We start from the raw sequence: 20,609 nt of genomic DNA, 5'->3' as shown, positions 1-20,609 counted from the left end.
AGAGCGTCGCCAAAAATCCAGCCTCGCGCATCGGTTCCGTTCTTTCGGGAATCAGTCTCTTTCACTCCTGTTTGATGTATCCTGTACCGTCGTGAGGTTTTTTTAATTTAGTAATTCATAACCAAGTATAGTGGGGGGGGGGGGTCGGGTAGTGCTGTGCGGAGGGAAGAGAGTCATATGTTTCTGCCCCGGTGCGGAGCGGAACGGTTCGGTGCGGACACACATTTGCGTTAGATTATGCGGTGGCCATCAATCATATGCGTATTCTGCGTACGGGCTGTAAACGCATGCGATAATATGCACCATCGCTGCTGGAATGGGACGCGAAACAGTGTTCTTCCCTACAGTGGACTAATTTTTGCCGACCAGAGGACAAGGAGCAGCAGCAGCAGCAGAAACACAATTGATATCGGATGTCTGCTGGATAGCGCTGGCAGCACGCGGCAACGTGAAGGATTTACGTATCATTAACGCTTGGCATTAATTGGTACCATTTTTTCTTCACCATTTACAAGCACTAACACAGCAGGGAAAGTATTTGGTTTAGTGATCTTCATCCAGCTGGCTTGCATTTGCAAAGTAGCAGACCAAAGTTGTACAATTGCAGATGTACAGTTTTACTTTGAACCAATCCAATTTACACATGGAAACTGATGTATCCAATGTGTAGCGTAAGCAGATCAACTCTCTTGTAAATGTATGATGCATACAAATTAATCTTATGCTCACTTTTGCTTTCTGTTGCATTTGGCCTCGCTCTATGTAGTACAAAATAGTGAGGGCCGTCGACTTGCTGGGATAATTTAAATTTTATCGCATTGACGTAAAAGCTGTCTCGGTCGGGCTGCGTTTTCACAGTCCACCAAGAAGATGCGGATAATACGCACTACATTCCGGAAAGTTCATTGTCTCTCCAGGTGGTGAACAATTTCGCTTATCCTTCATTCGTGGAGGTTTGGTGGGGCCTCGGTGTGGTTGTTCTCATGTGTGTTGGTTTTTTGTTTGTGTCTTTGGTTTAGCATGTAATTTCGTTCCTTATGTTGTTGTTCGCTTTATTATCCTCTTGGACGGTCTTTGCACCCTCAAGATGACTAACATAAGTCCATTCTCGCCCCACCGTCTCCTGCCGTGTCCGCATGTCCGACGAGCGTTTGCGATGCGAACTCTGTTGTTCTATTGATACACCGAGTTTTGCGGTTCGCTACCACATTTCCATTCCTTTGCTCAATGGTCTTTCAAGTCTTGCCGTGTGTTTTGCCGTATCATGATGGTGGTTGGTTGTAACTGTTGGTTTCACTAGCTACAGCTTTCATTTCGCTTATCGAGTGTTGGTCGCGTTTTATTTTTTGGTTGTTGTTAGTTTTTGCCTTTACCAACTATGGATTGAAGAGTTGCTGGAACTCCTCTCACGGCAATGCAGTTTTGAATCACGTTCGTGGCAGATGAAGTCAACTTCTCTTGACCATTTAAATATGCAGCCGTGTGCTACAAATCAATATGTTGCTTTGACACACGAACCTGGATGTCAGGAAAGCCCAATAGGAAAGCCTGGATGTCAGGAGGCCAATACTTAATTCATTCAATGCTAGTTTTATTTTATACGAATAGTCCGGCTGGCAATGACCCTTATTCTTACCATCCATCCCCGGTTGGTGTGCTGACGCACTTGTGCCGGTTCACATTGTTCCGCTGTGTCTTGTACGCTGTAGTTCCCCATGCTCTATTCCGGTGGATTATCAATTCTTAAGACCCATCGGTGGCAATGTTTTGTACCGCGAGAACAACCGACCGACCGCAGCACATCGCGATTCGGCGAACGAAGATATCGAAGCAGACAGCACACCAAAAGCGGTTCGCGCCACCGGCAGCCGCGGCCGTGCAGCACTGAACACGACCAACGACCGCACTGAACAGCGTAAAATTACGAAGATGTATTGCGAGCCCAAGGCACAACAGCTCCCCCCGTACGGTGGTATGGAGCGCGAGCAAGTGTGCTCCAGGGGGGGGGGGGGGGGGGGAGCTGGCTCTCGAATGGTGGGAGTCGTTTTTTATTATCTTTAAACGGGGAAAAGAAGAACTGGGAAGATCGATGAGCTTTCCCAGGGTCAAGAGTCGACGTTTGGCATGGGACGGCGTGGAATGTTTTCATTGCGTCAAAATGGATTTAAAAAAAAACACCCCGGTCTGGCAAAAGGAATTCTGTTTGCGGAAGCCATTCGAAGTTTAATCTCTTTTGCAATTCCATTATGATGTGCTGGTGAAGCTGTATTGTCAAAACACACGATTTATCTTATCATCGGATTGTCAAAATGCAGTATTTCTTGCTTCCATCAAGTATGTGTATGTAGACAGTTTATTCCAGTGTCATAGCTTTGGTTATTTCGAGGGAAATATTTTCATTATAATTGCACCAAATTTTGAGAAAAGTTTTAAAATTCGATAAGAATTTCTTTACAATGCTAGTACGAGTCCTCAACATTCGCAGGGACGTTTACCAGCCAAATTGCAATGGTGGAACTATTCACCAAATTCGTACCGAATGCGCCAGTCCTATAGACGCTGTGTGTTGGTGTGTGATTTTCTGTCTGCTGCGGTTGGCTTGCCGCCCGTTGTCTGTCGTCTGGCACTTGGATGGTCTGCGCCTGTTCGTCGCGATCCCTCGCTTTATGTTTTGCCGGCCGGCATGTGGATTGCTTTTGTTGTCTGTAACGGAAGTAGCGCGTGCAGACACAAACAAAAAAGTTCAAAATTTGCGCACATTAAAACCGGGGACCGCGAAAAATGAGCAAAACAAAAGCATGAGAACGTACCACTACCCATGTTCTCTGGCGTCTAATGCTGCTAACACATAAGACAGTCTGGAAGAATATTTATTTGATTTTAGATTACCGAAGGGAGAATACTGAAAGAGAACATAACACTTTGGAATTAAGCTATAAAAGTACACCAACAACTGAAATCAGATTTTGCTCCCAATATCGGTTACTATAGAAATGTTATTACACAAAAACCATGAACAAGTTTGGTAGCGTTTAAGGCACAGTACAACTGAGGGCGTGTCTGAAAACTGCTGCCATCTCATGATGACGGTGACTCACAGCAATGCACTCCGAAGTTACCGGTCGTCGGTGGTGAGATTTGGGGGCATACAGCAGCATCCCATCCCGGAAACCGGAGACCATGTGGTCGCCATACCCACAGCACCATCTGCGACAAAAACACGCACACACATCGACCGACCGACCGACCGACTGTGTCTCGTTCGTTACGGGCGTAGACGGTTGCGCCGAACAAAGAGCTTGGAATCGGTGAAGCTGCAGCAGCATCGACACCAGTCGCCGGGATCGGTGTGGGTATCCATCTGAATGAACTTTTTTGGGGACAGCGATGAGCTGATTCTCTCCATCAGCCAAGGAACCAGGACTTATTGCCATCCAGTCAGCCAGCCAGCCAGCCAGACGACTGTTCGATGGATGAATTGTAGCAATCAAAGCAAGGTGATGTGAGCGATTAGAGTGTGTGCAGACGGGGGATGCTTTATTTTGCTCTGGCGTTCAAAGCCAACAGGGATGGCCAGAATGTTGTTCCAGACGGGGGATGAAAACCATGGCCAGACGATAACAAATTTACATCCGATCGATCGAATGATGAAAGAATTATGTTACCGCTGTCAGTGTTTGCAAGGGGAAATTGTGCACATTCGTTTGGGATTTTAATAATTTTTGTCGGAAAAATAATTCCCTGCAAATGTAAATGTATTATATTATCACCTTTGTTGCTCCATTTGATCCATTGGTTACAAAATTATATTGATTATAACATTTATCTGTAGCCTTGCAAATGCCTCATTTAATGGCTGTATATTTGTAAAAATACGCTACCGTTTCCATGGAGCAATGCCTTCGGCTGTACTGTTCCTGGCCATATGCTATCCTCCGCCAGGGACAACGCGCGCGCGACAATGTGCATTAATTTTTCCCCATATGCTGAAAGATCAGGCGTGTTATGTTGCGCTCTCGTTCTATGCTACGTTCTATGCGTCCCGTTTCCGCTGAGCATACGTAGATACAAACAAAACTGCAGGAAAATATGTCGGCCCACCTTGACGACGCCTCATCGACACTACAGCAGTGTGGTACTACGGTGGTGTGTCTAGATTTTTCCATTGCTCCTAATTTCTTCCCCATTTGCAATAAAGAACCGCGTGGTCGTGTCCTCCCAGCCAGACCCAAGTGCTGTGCACTATGCGCGCTGGCTAGGGAAATGGAAAACCGAACCGGGAAAAACCGGGAGCTAACCTTCAACCGGACGGCTTTCTTGTGCAACCCCGGGAGTGCCTGCCAAACACAGCAGGAGCATACACGCATACAGCGACAAGATGCGAGATGCATTTTATAGCAGTTTAAATGTGTCGTTGTGATGTTCGCTCTCCCTTTCGTATGAGCCAGCTCGGATCGGGGTCTGTCTGCCTGCGATTGCACGGAACAAGAAGTTGCTGTCCTGTCCTGGATCAAATTCACCATCGCTTACACACACACATACACCGAGCCATTCAAGGGTGCAGGATAGGGGAGTGCTCAAAAAACGATCCTGGCCCTCTGTTCACGGACACACACAATGGAACACACTCTAACGGTGCGAATGAAACGTACAGCATAGATACAGGATCTTTTGGAGTGAAACAGCAGCAACATGGCAGAAATGAAAACATCGATTAAACAATTATACATCGTCTCTTTTTCTACCGTGGCCTAAGAGTTTCGAAAGGCGGAAAGAACCCACCGGATGCAGTTCGAAAACCCGGGTACGCTGCATCACAAAGCGGCGAAGACCGGCGAACGGGAACTGGGCAGTAGTGAAAATAGTTTAAACACACAGCAAAAGCAATAGGCAATAGAACGCAAGCTCGTGTACGGAATGGAGTTTGAGTTCTTCAATTACCAACACATGGAAATGCAAGATTCTTCACTTTACACAACAATTTACTCACACTGGCACACACCCTCAACTCGGCGGTGTAGGACGGTTTGCCAAAGGAAAATTGGAACCGAGATGAGCACCTAGAGAGGAAAAGTAAACGGAAAACGGGACAACGAAAACGACAACTACGAAGCGAAGAAGCAAGAAGTAGGAAAGTGCAGAAGAGCGCGAGGGAAGTGGGAAACGTGAACGCAACTGGAACGATCATAATACACACGGTAACGAGAAAGAATCAAAACACTTAAGAACAGGAGGAGAACATCGAAGAAGACACACCGAAGTAAACAAAGAGCGTGGAATGGGCAAAGACGAGAAGAAAGGAAAAGAAAAGAAAACTAAAAATTAAACAGAGAGAGAGAGAGAGAAAGACAGGGAAAGGTACAGAATATTTCATTCGAAGGCGAAAGCAAGCGAAAATGGTGTAGGAAAACAGGGCTGGTGCGCAAGATGTGAAGCATGGCCAAGAAGTAATAAAGCAAGTAAGAAATGGTTTGTCGTGCGCAACGCAATAACCTTATGCACGACCCACAACACCACAGGTGTGTACAGAGGTGGGGAGGAAGGGACACAGGTATAAGGCAGAAGAACGCATTTCCACGGCACGATCTAGCACTACCACCACCAGCGTACCACGGTTTGTGTAGCGCTGTGTAGTTGAGAACAACAAGAGAATTATTTTACGATACTGTATTTATGTACACACCACTGTTGCTGCCTCGTTGGTGGTGGCTACGAAGTGCAGGTTCTATTTATTGCTTGCATCTTTGGAATTTATCCCTTATCTCTTAGTACATCGCAGCACGATCGTTTGTTCTGCCGCTAGTTAAATTTCCCAAAACCAAGCTGTACCTGACTAATTTGCACCCACAAGATGCTTTGGGAACTCTCTAAGATTTGCCTTATCTGGGTCTAATTCTTTCATCTAAAATCTACCACCAAACTCAGCTTTGGAAAAATGATGTGCGTAGCATAAGACGGAAAAGAGACACGCCAACATAATAACATCGACCGTCTTCGGCGTTGCCCGGACGGAAGAAAGTAGTGCGCGGTTTGTTTTTGTTTAGATCTAGAAGTTTCGTTTTTCTTTGTTTTTTGTTTTTCATCCATCGGTTTGCCCTGCTTTTTCCGTCGTACCGGACGGGCCAACGCTGAGCCGCGAACACAGAACACAGTGCTCAAGAAGTGTTCTATTTTCAACCATCATCATCAAGACCAATTCAACTTGGTGTTGTGGACCGATTAGGGGTATGCGCCTCTCTATCGAATCGAAGGCGTGTATGCTACACACTGAGGAAGTCAACGTCGATGAGTAGTTTGAACTTGATTCAAAATATTGAGGATTAAGAGGACTTTCACTCAATCATATAGGTGTTAGGCTGGTTTCCTTCACAGAGCAGCAATTGGTTTAATAAGTGAACGTACTTACTGATCAGGCGCTAAAACAGCTTCGCTAGCTGCAGAATTCCTTGATATTGTCTTCCAATTTACAGGATTACAATAAACTATCCCGGAGTATCTCAGTTAGTGACTGTGGACCGCCCAACAAGACTATGCTGGGCTAGTCGTCCGGTGTCATTCTCATGATATGACCAACTCAATATAACAATGGTGAGATCGCAGTACAACACGCAGATGAGATCCACACATACGGGTACAAAGATCCCTCTAAGCATTTCCCTCGGTTCGGAGTACTCTTCTCACTTGAAAATAATATCCTCAAAAGAACATAACTAAGCGAACTTACTTTACAACTTTCCCACCTCCATAAATAACGAAATCCGTTCTCTGTATAATTATCGTGAAGTACTTCTGCGATAAAACGATTTCCTGCTGCTGAAAATATCACCGCGCCTCATTGTTTCCGTTCCTCTTTCCGGACACATCGGTTAAAGGTTCTTCAACAAAAAAGTCGAACGTATTTTTAAACCAAAGAAAGGACATTTAAATGCGGATCCTAATTTGATTTTCTCACATACACTTGAGCGAGGCGACGATCGTAACGGCTGTTTGCAGAGAAGGAGCGATATAATCGATAGCCTTCTTGCTAGAAAAGGATACGCTAGCTAAGCGTCGTCTCTCAGGCTTTTCTTCGTCGTTTCCTTTTTTTCTTCCGTTGATTTCCTGGCTCAACATAACGTATTTTTTCACATTCTTCATTTTCGTTTACCATCATCAAACACTTGAAGCCGTTCGCTCTGGGTGGTGAGTGGCGCAGCCGTATCCTTATCGAGTGCCTACCTCTTGCTACAGTGGGTTTTCCCCTTGTTGCAAGGGTCGTTTGGCTTACCGTTGAATCCTTCGTATATTGCTTCGTATTTCATGTCCTGGCCGGGACTGTCACTCATGCACACACACATATACCCAGACTAACGCATACATATCCGGGGCGACTTCGAAACGTTGGGAGTCCATTTTGCCTGTGTTGTTCCACGTTCCCGTGTCAGGAAATGCCGCTTAGCTAGGCGTGTGTTATTCCTATTTCTCGGTTCACTATCTCTGTATCGAATGTTTACAATCGAGCCAGGGATAAGATGGGTGGTAAATACCGTTCGAAATTGTTTGCAATCCCAACACCGAGGAGATGGTTGTTTTTTTTTCTTGAGAATTGCATGCTATCTCTTGTGAAGTTGAAGGTTGACAACGAGGGTTTTATTAGGTTGTAGGGAGACCACAATTTATGAGATGCTATAATTTATTGTATGTTATACCATTGTTAAATCATACACAGAAAACTATTGTTTAACAGATTATAAAACAATGTATAAGCTAATTCAAATGTCTTGGCAACTTGGTGCAAAAATATAATTATTCTCGCACACCACATCGAGAACAGTCGTTTAGAAACACGATTCGTATCGTATCGTTTGCTTTTGTGCGATAGATCATCCAAAAAAGCTTTCAACAATCGTATCAAACGTTTTATCAACATCAGCCCGACATGTGAACTGCATTAGAAAGCGTAAATGTTATTCCACTCTTATCAAGAGATTAATTCTAACCGTACCCAATATGTCACCGTGTCTAGATGGCAGCAGCAGTGTTAAAAGCTCCAGCACTGTCGAGCCGGCACCGTCGTCGTTGTGTTGTGTTGTCGGTCCCCCAGACATCGTACCGGCCTGCAATATGGTGTTCGTACGTGCAGCAAAACGTGTGCATCTTGGTTTGGTTGGATGGTGCGAAAGAACAATTCGCTCAGTCGCTCGCGAGCTTGAACTCTCTGTCAAGTTCTACTGCCCTCAAGGCGAACTGTTCCGGGTGCCAGGTTGTGGACGATTGAAGTTCACTGAACCCGAGCCCCGGTCCGAAGACGCAGAGCATCATCGAGCACAAGCATCCATTCGAAAGGCGAGCAGCAGCAGCAGCAACAGCGGCAGCAATTCCCGACCATTCGGTGGAAGGTTTTCCCTGCAACACCACGCTGAAGGCGCAACGGTGTGTAGCATGATGCTGCGCGCCCGGACGAATCCAAGGATTCGAAGGGGGAGGGAGTTGCCGATGGTTTGAGGGTGGAGTTTTTGCCATGCGAATTGTTCTTTGTCTGGACGCACTAACACATGCTCCGGTCGGTCTCTCGCTGTCTCTGGCGTTCCTACAGTTCGTCGTTCGGTTCTTCCCCACATCGGCGTCGTCGGCGTCGTCGTGATCTTTCTCGACTGGTTCGTTGTGGGGTTCGATTCGTCTCATCCCCCGTTTATGCTGCCATTTTGCTTGGGCCCCAACCATCAGCGCCAGCATTCGGAGCGCTTCCTGGAAGCGAACAGAACGCGCAATCCTGTGGCATGAACGTTTTTAGAAGTCTTGCCGCACTTTGCCATCCTTCGCGCTCCTGTCCACCGCCTCTTCAGATCCGTGTAGCAGCAGCAGCAAAGAAAACATCATCCATATCGAGCAAACGTGAGGAAAAATGCACCAAACGAAACCTTAGGGGAGGAACCTCTCGGTGAGCAAGAGATGGTCGGTTGTGTGGATTGGATGCTGGAGGATATTCTTGGGCGTAAATCGTGATTCGTTCAAATGGAATATTGCTCTGGCTGTACCGGGAGTGAGAGCCTGCCCGTGCTAAGAATGATGAAGTCGACTGTCAAAGACAATCGGGTAGAGGGAGGATGGAGGTGTCCTGCTGTCTGCTGCGTGAAAGGAATGTCTTCTCGGTCCCCGGTCTGGAAATGTCGATATCAACTGGTTGAAAATGGCCAAAATTCTGTCGTTGTCCGTTGACCTTACACAAAGGATGAAACCCCCCCCCCCCCCCCCCCCCCTGCCAGCCAATGGTTGGGGGCAGTAGGGTCAGTCAGTCGTCTATTAACCACCAAACCTAAACGAAATTAAACACACCGGATTGCATGAAGAAGATCGAAAACCTGCTGATGGTGATAATTTTTGTACTTCTTATGTGTGTAGCAAGGGAAATAATTCCTTTTTTTCCTTGGTCATCCTTAATCGATGCAGACAAAGCAAAATAGTTGGGTCTACTGGGGTGTCCCATCTAAAGGCTCACGCTTGTTGTTGTGATGTGACACCGCATACGAAAGCAGCTTATTTTTCCATTTGTCTTAATGAATTAGCCGGGTCTCGTTTGTAAGCACCGGCATTCAGTCGTTCGGTCGATGGTGTGTTTTCCTATCGGCAGTGAAGACGCCACGAAGGAACTTATGGTAATGCTACACGATAGTGGCTCACCCTGACAGAAAGGAGCAAGTGTCCGGATGAAATGAAGTCACATCATTATTACTTATTCGGCTTTGTAGCAACCAGAGTGCAAAGCTCAGCAATAGTGTTGGGCAAAATGAAAACATACAGCTCGTGTTGGAATTGATTTGCTGCGAGGCCGCATTAAGCTGCGGGCTGTTCCCAAGGACGGATATGCGCACGTTATTATTGAACGGTGTCGATTTCAAGCCTGCCTCCTCGATGTGCTCTTTGAGCGGATTGAAATTCAATTTTCCTGACTGTATTTGTTAAATTGACGTTTTTAAAGAAATCTTTAATTGAATTAAGATGTGGAACAAACAAATTACAGCTCAACATCAGCATTGCTCATCATCAATCATTAATGGATGCCAGAATTGGAGGTGTTTTAAAATTACCCTACGAAACCTTCTCTTTCTTGCCGTTCGACGTTTTTGTTTTCGGAAAGGTTGATCTGTCTGTCGCCCGGCAGATGTTTCCTTGCTTTGTGGCGTGGAAACACACTGCTGCTTAAGCATCGAGCGATGAGACGTCAGCTTCGTATGGAATTGGAGGAACTGTTTTGAGGTTTTGTCTTTTTCTACCCACTTTTTTCGTTCGATTAGCTTGTAGCTACGATCGAACTGGACCCGATGTGCTTCACATGCCTTACGGTGGTGCGCTCAGTGCCACGCAGGACACACGCAGATGGTACGACGGTGGTGGCGGTTCATCGGCGTGCCCTGACTTATGAAAGATGTTGCCTTCTCAGTGCGCTAGCAGCAGCAGCAGCAGCAGCGGCAGCTGAATTTTGAATCGACAGCCTCACGGCAGCTTGCGGCAAATGGAACGAATGTGGTGGCATAAAGAAAGACGGACGTTTTAATGATACCATCCCGAAATACATTCAGTGTCAAACTCACTCACTTACACTAGCGCACACACGTGCCCACCCGGACACGCTCCCTCTCGGTCCAATAATAATAACAACACGTGCCCAAGATGGCACCGACAGATGCTGCGCGCTCAAGGATACGGTTCTCGATCTACGCGTGAAAACCACCAGCAGCCAGCGACCAGGAAAAATCCACGGCAGTAATAGCAGCTCGCTCGAAACTGGCTTTGGAAGTGTGCGAAGGCTGGTGATGGGCCTGATATCAATCCGCTGGTAAGGGCACGTGGAGAGGGAAGGCGAACGGGGCGAAGAAGGGCACCATTTGTTGGTATCTTGGAGTATGTGTGTTTTAAAAGCAAAATTTTATCAAGCGGATGAAAACACATGTCGCTCGCTCGATTTCAACCGCGGGATGATTATAACATTTTCGGTGGCAACAGCACCGAAGATGATGTATGATCCGTGTTTGGCGAAAGAAATGAACGTGTGGATGCAACTTTGCGAATTACTAAAAGATAAGATGGTGAATTAGCTCGGCCAACTAATGTGTAATTATGTATTCGAATTGAACGTTGGCAAGGATAAGGAACGTTGGCACCAGTATGATCTGTGAATGTCAGTTTCTGGCTAAAGATGTTTAAAAAGAATTAGAATTGGGCTTTTTTACGGACAAATGTGCTAAACAGTATCCTTTTGCTCCTGAAGGTCCTAAAATCATACTGAAGGTAAATGCGACCAGCTCTGTAACTGACGTTTAATTAATGAAATTGAATTTCCTATCTTCTGCTATGCCCAGGCGCTTCTTTACTGTCCGAATACCAGCGCGCTACTGTCACTTACTGCTGTTGCAGGTAATGCTTTGAACTGAGCAATGCCGGGAATTTCATTATCGCTTAAAAAGCTGTCAAGGCTTTTTAATCATGTTACACGAAACAAATTGGACCAAACAACTCGATTTGTGTGCTTGAATTCTTCCTCTCCCAATCTCAGCTGCTGGGCAGGTAAAATTGTGTCGGCGAAGCAGCATCTCCTTCAGCCGACAGTCGAGACAGGAAAGTGATTTTATTCCTGGACAGTTGAAATTTAACTGTGTTTTATGCTGTGCTCAATGTGATCGAATTTTGGACCATCCGTATGAAAATCTTGAAGCTACTCGATCAGCTTTAGCCACACGTGCAGATAATCGATACAAGTGGCAAAAATAGACGCTGAATTCACGCAATGTAGCGGACTGCCTGCTTTCAGGTTCTAAGTAACGTTTTGTGTTCTAGTTGTGCTTGGTGATAACGCGAAGAAAATTGATAGCGCGGCGGGACCAATCTCCGACGATGTGTGACATTTTCGACGTTTAATACGTGTGCTATTTGGCCGGCACTTTGTGTTGTGTTGCCAAGATATCGTGGCATATGTTTTGCGCGATTGAACATTTGACAGTTTGTGTTCTGGTTTTGGTTTTCGAGCTGGCGAGAGGAGGTGTTGCTGGAGCACAAAGGGTAATGAACAGTAGAAGATACTACCAATCAACATAGCTTTCTCCGTATGATATCCTAAGGAGTCGAGGTTCGGTAGACGGTAAAGAAATTTAAAAAAAAAGAGTCATCGCTTCCTTCCGTCCGGTGTATATTTTGAATATTCCGTATGGCAACCGTAACGGTTAAGGGGTAGTTTGTCGGGTTTCTTTAGCTTCCATTCTCCCTAGCTGATGTATCTAATTTAAACAAAAAATACCGCCTGTATGGATGTATAATTCCCAACACATGCATAACCACCCTGCAAAACATGGCACACACATTCAAACATTCACCCTGTCAACCATCGCCTAGAGCCTGGTAGCGCCAGACCTACAGAAGGGTGCAAAATTCACCCGATTCGGAAAACTTCCGCACTCTTCTTAAGTTAGGGATTGTGCGAGGAAAATTGAAGGGTCTGTGTTGCATGGATCCCCTGGCTCAAGGGAAGGGCTCTTTGCGTATTGGTCGGAGCCTGAAAAAACCCACCGGTAGACAACGACGAGGAGGTGTGGTAGCAGCGCATAATCCATTCGGAATGAATAATGTATTCCCCCAAACCAATAGTGAACCCAGCAAAGGGGATTGTTGGTTGAGCATGGTTTGACCGTTGTGTTGTTGTCATGGAGGTTGCAAGTACGTGTGTGTGTGTGTCTGCCGTGTATCTCGCCGATTTTCATTTTGCCGGTTTGTTGAATGTTTTTCTTCCTGCTTCCCATTTTTTCCTTTTGCTCCAAGCTCGAAGGACTCATTGATCCTTGATTTTACGCCCTGCCATCATGCCGGGCTCAGGTGAACATTTCTTCTACTGCGAAACGCACCACATCGCCGCCAATCGCGCACTTTTCATTGAGCCCGAGACAGGAAAGCGCGTGAATGAAAGAGATAACAGCAAATGGGACGTCGATGCCGACCGATTGTTTTGCTTTTCATCGTTTTTTTTTTTTCGTGGGAGTGAAAAGAATGAAAGACAGGAATATGGTGGCCACGGAAGCGAATGAATGAAAAATCGCCAAGGGTGGGTGGGAGGAATTTTATTTTTACTGGTGATACAAACTATAGATTTGTTTAAATTTTTCTAATCAACGTCTGATCAACTGATTGATAATCCAACGTGCTAAACACACGTTTTTAACCGTAAAAGACATCTTAAAATGGTTTCAATTTTAAACCACACACGGTGTTGCGATGCATCGCGGCGCTAATGCGAAGGAAAGATGTCGAAATGGTGGTAGGCGGGTGGAACCGAGACTAGACCGTGGGCCCCGAAGTATTTTATTTCGGAAATTCTTTGTTTAACTGCGTCTGCTGGAAATGTTTTTGAACCCTAGCTCGTACACCGTACGCATTGGTGTTGGTGATGCAAACGTGCACGCACGCACACAACCAAACCGTCCGCCTTGCTCAGTAAACAGTGCGGGCTATAAACAAACAAAATCAGCACAAACACCAACAGCGTCTACCGCGCATGCCCAACGAATGAACGAACGAACGATGGCGCTAACAAACACAGCTGCCGCCCCTCTGCGTTGTTCAAGGGATGCCGGCTTGGGATGCGCGTGCACGACGTTGTTAGCAGTTGAATGAAAGAGAGCGAAAAAAATGGTAAAAGACAAGCACGCGGTAGCGCAACTTCGTACCTGCTGCTAGGTGTACGATTGAAAGTATGGCAATTGATGGCAAATTGACAGAAACAATCGTTTTACATGACATTTCCAGTGTACATGGAGTGGAAATTTTACAAACTCACATTCCAAACACACGCAAGAATAACGCGTTGGTTTGGACCGGACGTGTGTATAGACTCATCGAAGCGGCTCGCTGCGTTTGATGGTGTTGGGAATTTGTGTTCACGTGTGCAGAAGTGTGCGTGACGTGAGAGATGCTTGTCGAATCTCGCTAATGCTATGTCTACACCTTCGTGAAGGAAGCGAAGAATTTATTTAGATAGAATATTAATTATGAGTAAGATTAGTGCCTCTAAATTTCGTTTCGAATTGAGTAAACATTATTTTTTCGTACTGGATTTTCCATAAATCTTCATCAATCTGGAGATAAATAATGTGGCGAAAATGCACAAAAGGTGCGTGTCGTGCCGCAATCACCGGGAGTGTAATCGAAGCTTCAGCCGTGCGAGAGAGCGACAACGACATCGACGGGAGAGCGCTCTGTACGTGTTTGGATGTGTGTTAGTGAACACGGAACGCGGTTGAAGCGCGTTGCTCGCTAAAACTCCGGTTCCAAACGGCAGTTCACTTTGCAACACCGTCACTCAGTTTTGAGAGCCGGACGAGTTAAGAGCAGAGATGTGAGTTTTCGCTGCGTGCGTGTGCGGTTTCAAGGAAACAAGCCCCAGCAAGGAAGCGCCTGCTGAGCATGTTTCTTTCCCATTTTTTTTGTCGTGGGACTTAGTCATCCGATTTTAAAGATTGTGCCGTTGACCGTTTTCGAAGGATACCATCGCTCGTATCAGTGCCACCAGTTAAATGCAGAAATCGTTATCCGATTTACTGTGGATTTTTGCTTCCGGTGACATTTTTGTTGCGGGAGCCAAGCGATCAAGGACGAGCGAAGTGCGAATTGATGAACAAAGTGGAAGGATACGATTGAATGTGTGTGAGATACCTGGGCGCAAGTATTAGTTTCTGGTGCGAAAGGGTGATCGGATCAGTGGCAGTTGAGTTATTAAAAAAAAACCCGTGCAAGTGCAAAGTCCTAATAATGATTGTACTGCCGTGTCCTCCTAAAAGTGAAGATTTTTCCACGGTGTTCGCATCCTTTCTTTAAACCTCAAAAACAGAGTTTAGTTAGTGTAAAGAATATTAACCTGCGTTTAGGCCCCAAATTCCCTGCAACAAAGCAGACGGCCGAGCACCATATGTTGCAAGCAGCACCATTTTCAATCTTCTTCTGCCTGATCGGCCAGGAACGCACTCTTCTCCGTGCTATACGTGCGCCTTTGCCTTTGGTTAAACAAAGAGACATCTGCTGTCGCTGTGTGTGCGGACTTTCTGCCGCATCGTCAGCCTACTCTGAAATATCCTTGAAAAAGAGCGCAACAGGAAGCGAACGCAAAACCCGAGTGGGAAAAGTTGAAGCGCAGCCGCTTGGGTCTGTGGCATTTGTTGCTGGAAAATATGCCAAAGTGAGAGAGAGATAGTGAGCCAGGGACAGAGATGGCGAGAGGTGTATCGAATAAAAATTTTCCGTTCCTATACTTTGCAGTGATCGTTGCAAGACGTAGTTTGCTTGAAAAATTAAGTTCGCGACTAATATAGTGGATAAAAAGACATTGTTTGCAGTTATTTAGCTATTTTTGCAGCGTGTATATTTGCAAAAATTTGCAACGGATGATAAAATGTTTAAAATCTCTAAAATTCATCCAACACAATGCTCTTCTTTGTTTTAAGATAAAAATAATGGAAGATTTTTGAGCTAAAACAAACAGTGAATAGGAAAAAGGACGTTTTTCTAAATAGTTGACAGTTTTTGATTAGTCGGTGAAATGTCCGGCCACGATTAGGACATCGTTTTATTAAATTATTGTGTATGTGCTATTCGCGATGGTCATACCAAACTGCCCAGCAAGAGCGCTTCAGTTCTGGTGCCTTGATCCCTTCCGCGCCAGATTATTCTTCCATAAGCGATATCAGATACAAGAACTTATGTCGTTTACTAGCGCACTAACGAGTGTTTGATAATGGGGGTTTGAATCTAATTCTGTAACATTGTGGTAATGTGTGTGTGCATTGTTTTTTTTTATTTTAGATTATTCATTAGAAATTAACGACAAACAAGCAAATATGACTTAACAATACAATTGCTCTTAAATGTTGACAAGCAAGCAAGTGGTGACAAGAACGTGCAAGTAATTGTGATAAAGTGCGATAAAAAAGTGCTGCTGCTGACCAAGTGTGTGAAAAGGCAAGTGACGCAAGAGAATCCAAACACCCCGTGAGGCAAGAAAGTGAGATCCGCAGCGGAAGAAGGAATTTTTTGTACCACGCAACATCACGCAACGTATCTCCATTCGGAATAACGGGAAGGAACAGGAAACAGAAATCTTAACACACATTCACACTCTTCCTAGCAGCAGAAAACAACACCCCAATAGCATCGTTGTCAAGGTGACGGGGCGACAGTTGACGATTTTTTTACGCGCGTGCAGCTGTGGGCGTATGTGAGTGTGTTTATATGTTACACGCGCGTGTGTAAGTGTATGTGTTGTTGGTGCTCTGCTATTGGTTTCCCTACTTGCAACAAACAATTTTGTTGAAGCTGCACAAATTCCTTTGTTGTGTGCTTCTGTGCGAGAGAGTGCGAATGCTCCTCGGTGTGTGCGTGTGTCCTGCCTGTGTGTGTATCCCGAGAGTGCACTTGAAGCGCGTGTGCGTATTGAGCCGGAAGTGCAATCGTGTTGAAAAAGTGCAAAATAAAGTAACGATTGCAACTGTAGAACGCACAGTGTCGGGCATTTTGCGGGATAGTTCTGTGACAAGTGAGAAAATACGTTGAAAAGCAGCAGCAGTGAGCCCAAACCCGGTCAAGAAAGACTCCCGATAGCAAATCAGCTGTGGATTGGTGAGGAGTGCGCGTATCTGATGAGTGTTGCAAAATGGCTACTTCACCCACACCATCCTTAGACTCACTACCGGGTGCTTCGAATTCAATTGGCTCGTTTGGCGAACCGGCAGATTACTTGTCGGACTCTCCGCTAACTACACTGAGTGGTGGCTCCGGAACGACCGGATCCTCCCCGCCGGCCAGTGATTCCGCGATCTGCGACGACTTTGCGACCTCGTCCAGCCTCGAATCGGCCCAGTCGAACAACGGCTCGGCCGAGTCGCTGTTTCCTCGCTGCACCGGCTGCAAAAGCAAGCAATCGGATGCGGTAGCCAAATGTATGGACTGCGATAACTTCCTGTGCGCCAACTGCGTCACTGCTCACCAATTTATGCACTGCTTCGACGGCCATTCCGTGTACCGGATTACGGGTGCGGGCAGCAGTGTTGCTGTCGGCGGCAACACGTTCGGTTCGATTGGCTCGCTAACCGCGGGTACGATGGCGGCCAACACGGTCACTACGACTGCTCCGACCACACCGACTCTGGGGGGTTTGCTGGGCGGTTGCCTGGATGGGTCCGGGTTGCTCGGTGGTAGCATCCTGGGCGTTGGAAATGGTGGCGCTGGAAAGATGCTACAGGTGGGATGTTTCGATACGGCCCATCCGCGACTCAGCTCGCTCAATCTGACTATCAAGGACGATGCCAGCAGTCTGGTGAAATCAATCATGAACAACGTGATAACACCTCCTACATCGAACGGTACCGGTGCGCCAGGTAGTGGCAGCAATGTGGGCAACGGCAACAACGGCAGCAGCAACAGTAGCAGCAGCAGCAGTAGCAGCAGCAGTAGCAGCAGTACCAGCAGCACCAGTGGTGGCAATGGAAACAGCCTGCTGAATCAGGTCAACAGTCAGCTTTCGGGCGTAATGCAGCAGTCCACCGGGATGGGCTCGGATCTGTTGCTCTCGAACGGACTCGGTGGTGGAGGACTCGGAGGCCTGTTAGGCAACGGCAATATAGGAGGTGGCCTGGGAGGAGGGCTGCTGGGCGGAAACAACAAGCCCAACTATTTCTGCAAACGGCATCCAAGCGAACTGCTAAAGTTCTTCTGTCGCACCTGCAGCGTTCCGGTGTGCAAGGACTGCATGTTGGACCATCCGAACGGATTGCACGAATGCGAGCACAACAGCGACACGACGCCGAAACAGATCGAGAGCCTGCTGCACACCGTGTCGGAAGTTCGCGCCAAAGCCCAGGATTTACGCTCGCTGATCAAGAACGTGGAGCATAACAACCAACGTATCCAGTTGCAGTACCACAAGGCCCAGAATGAGATCGAGGACACGCATCAGTTCTACCGCTCGATGGTGGACGAACGTAAGGCGGAGCTGCAGAAGGAGCTCGAAAGCTTCTTCAACGCGAAGACAGTCTCGCAGTCGGAGCTGCTGAATCGCAGCCAGGATCATGTGGACAAGATGCTTCAGAGCTGCGAATTCGTCGAACGACTGACCAAGTGTGCTGGCCCATCGGAAACGATCATGCTGCGCAAGTTTATGGAGAACAAGCTGATGCTCTTTCCAGCCATCACGCATGATCTGCAGGCATCGTACGAGCTGGAATTCGTTTCCAACTACCAGGCGATACAGATTGGCGTCCGCAACACCTACGGCTACATTCGTTCGAACGCGGACCTGAGCAGTGTCACAACAAAGCAACCGCCCATCGCTCGCCCCACCTCCACCACCAACGGAGGTTCGCTCCTGGGTGGCGGCGGAAATCGTAGCGTCAGTCCATCAAACAGCAGCACTGGCAGCCTGAGCATGATGTCTCATCATCATATCCGGAATGCTGACAGTATTATGAACGGCGGCAACGGTGGCCCTCATTTGCTCGATCATCATTCACACCAGCGTCATCAGCAGCAGCATCAGCAACATCAGCAACAGCATCAACAACGATCTTTTGGCGGTTCGCTGGTAAATGGCGGTGGACACGGTGTCAATGGTGGATTATCAACGTCTCCACTAAGCGGGGCCAGCATGGTTAACGGGCTGTCGTCGGCTTTCGACACCACGAACCTGATCTCCAAACGGTTCAACAGCGCCAACAGTCTCGGTCCTTTCGTCGGTGAGCCATCCATCGGGCAGCCCATTGGCAATGCTTACGAGAAATGGAGCAATGGTGGAACGACCGATTTGTTCAACAATCTCGCTGATCAGTACACGATCCCACTGAACCCAATTGGTGGTGGTGGAGGCGGTGGCGGCGGCGGTGGTGGCGGTGGAAATGTGAACTCTGGTGCCGGTGGACAACAGGATCCTTCCACAGCGATGATCGACCTGACGGCTAAGCTGATGTCGAGTTCAATGTTCCCGCCGAAGAGTCAGATCAAGCGCCAAAAGATGATCTACCACTGTAAGTTTGGTGAGTTCGGTGTAATGGAAGGCCAGTTTACGGAACCGAGCGGTGTGGCGGTAAACGCGCAGAACGACATCATCGTCGCAGACACGAACAACCACCGGATACAGATTTTCGACAAGGAGGGACGCTTCAAATTCCAGTTTGGCGAGTGTGGCAAGCGGGATGGGCAGCTGCTCTACCCGAACCGTGTGGCCGTTGTGCGTAATTCCGGCGACATCATCGTGACCGAGCGTTCGCCGACGCACCAAATCCAGATCTACAACCAGTACGGTCAGTTTGTGCGCAAGTTCGGTGCCAATATCCTCCAGCATCCGCGCGGTGTCACCGTGGACAGCAAGGGTCGCATCGTGGTCGTCGAGTGCAAGGTGATGCGTGTCATCATCTTTGACCAGTCCGGTAATGTACTGCAGAAGTTCGGTTGCAGCAAGCATCTCGAGTTCCCGAACGGGGTGGTCGTGAACGACAAGCAGGAGATCTTCATCAGCGACAATCGAGCCCACTGCGTCAAGGTGTTCAACTACGAGGGTCAGTTCCTGCGGCAGATCGGTGGCGAGGGCGTCACCAACTATCCAATTGGTGTGGGCATTAATGCCAGCGGCGAGATCCTTATCGCGGACAATCACAACAACTTCAACCTGACCATCTTCACGCAGGATGGACAGCTGGTGTCGGCCATGGAGAGCAAGGTGAAGCACGCACAGTGTTTCGATGTGGCCCTCATGGACGACGGTAGCGTGGTGCTGGCGAGCAAGGACTACCGGCTGTACATCTACCGGTACGTGCAGGTGCCTCCGATCGGCCTGTAAGCGTATTCGCACGGCAAACTCGTAGCAGACATCATCTTCCACGACGGCCGCTTCCTAAAGAAAAGGCGTGCTGCAGCGCATCCCAGAGGCAATTTTGCCGCAACAAGTGAAGGGTGGTACACGACAAGATGAATGTAAATGTATGTCCCTATGTGTTGTTTTGTACTGGGCGTAAGAAAAGTTTGATGTTTAACAAACAAACACACCGACACACTCCGCACTCTACTGACGCGCCACCCTTACGGCGCTGCATTGGCCTGGGCGGAAAACATCTGCAGCTGCAGTGCGCTGTCTTCTTGCTGTAATGAAAATGGAATGGAAAATGTGTCGGTGAATTGAGTGAAAGTGTATTAGAACAGGCTGCAATAGGAGAGAAGTTCCTGAAGAAGGTTTTACGTAAAAGTGGAGTGAACTGAAAAAAGTGTTTGATAAAATAAAATCCGTCAGAGGAAATGCGCCCAATAATGTTGTCTGCTCAGGAGGGCATACAGTCAGTGTGGATGAGAGAGCACATCAAACTGCAATTTTAACGTGTTTTACCGGTGATTAGAGTTGTGCGACAAGCAAGCAAAAAAAAAAAGAAGAACTGGGAACCATTCGCATACATGTATATATGCTAATTTATATGTATGAATGTATGTGAGACAGTGTGCGCGTGTATGTGTATTTTGAAGCTATCGAGTTCAACACTATGCTCAGAAGGATATGCATCGAACAATCAGACTTGTACTGAATCAAACAGGTAAGCAAACTGGATAAAATTGTA

The 20,609-nt window shown here is 47.1% G+C and overlaps 3 protein-coding genes across 5 annotated transcripts in view; 2 read left to right on the top strand and 1 right to left on the bottom strand.

Annotated features, from left to right (window-relative positions):
- Positions 1-20,609, top strand: part of LOC118511209 (protein disks lost) — a 75,827-nt gene that overhangs the window by 13,067 nt on the left and 42,151 nt on the right. The window lies entirely within an intron of this gene.
- LOC118511211 lies at positions 2,051-3,335 on the bottom strand. The gene is made up of 3 exons (XM_036053997.1): positions 3,099-3,335; positions 2,811-2,858; positions 2,051-2,703 (listed from the first exon to the last, which is right to left on the bottom strand). The coding sequence occupies exons 1-3, from the start codon at positions 3,324-3,326 to the stop codon at positions 2,665-2,667; spliced, it is 315 nt and encodes a 104-aa protein (XP_035909890.1). The 5' UTR covers positions 3,327-3,335; the 3' UTR covers positions 2,051-2,664.
- LOC118511210 (brain tumor protein) overlaps positions 14,225-20,609 on the top strand; it is a 28,138-nt gene continuing 21,753 nt past the window's right edge. Inside the window, exons 1-2 of one of the 3 annotated variants that reach the window (XM_036053994.1) lie at positions 14,225-14,359; positions 15,820-20,585. In XM_036053994.1, coding sequence (XP_035909887.1) covers positions 16,667-19,843 — 3,177 coding nt within the window. In that variant the 5' untranslated portion in view covers positions 14,225-14,359; positions 15,820-16,666 and the 3' untranslated portion in view covers positions 19,844-20,585. Of the gene's footprint in view, positions 14,360-14,393; positions 14,664-15,819; positions 20,586-20,609 lie in introns of those variants that run through there. The other 2 variants (XM_036053996.1, XM_036053995.1) reach the window with 2 other exon arrangements.

This window comes from Anopheles stephensi, chromosome 3 (genome assembly GCF_013141755.1).
Source record: "Anopheles stephensi strain Indian chromosome 3, UCI_ANSTEP_V1.0, whole genome shotgun sequence".
NCBI lineage: Eukaryota > Metazoa > Arthropoda > Insecta > Diptera > Culicidae > Anopheles > Anopheles stephensi.
The sequence above is the reverse complement of the archived record's forward strand: the minus strand, read 5'-3'. Positions and strand labels throughout refer to the sequence as shown.

Bases quoted from the DNA above. Each gene is read 5' to 3' on its own strand.
- LOC118511211 (XM_036053997.1), bottom strand. From the start codon at position 3,326: ATGCTGCTGCAGCTTCACCGATTCCAAGCTCTTTGTTCGGCGCAACCG. The intron at 2,859-3,098 runs GTGAGTCACCGT...ATATTCTTCCAG, and splicing joins TAACTTCGGAGTGCATTGCT to ACTGTCTTATGTGTTAGCAG. The intron at 2,704-2,810 runs GTACGTTCTCAT...CTTCCGTTACAG, and splicing joins GCCAGAGAACATGGGTAGTG to ACAACAAAAGCAATCCACAT.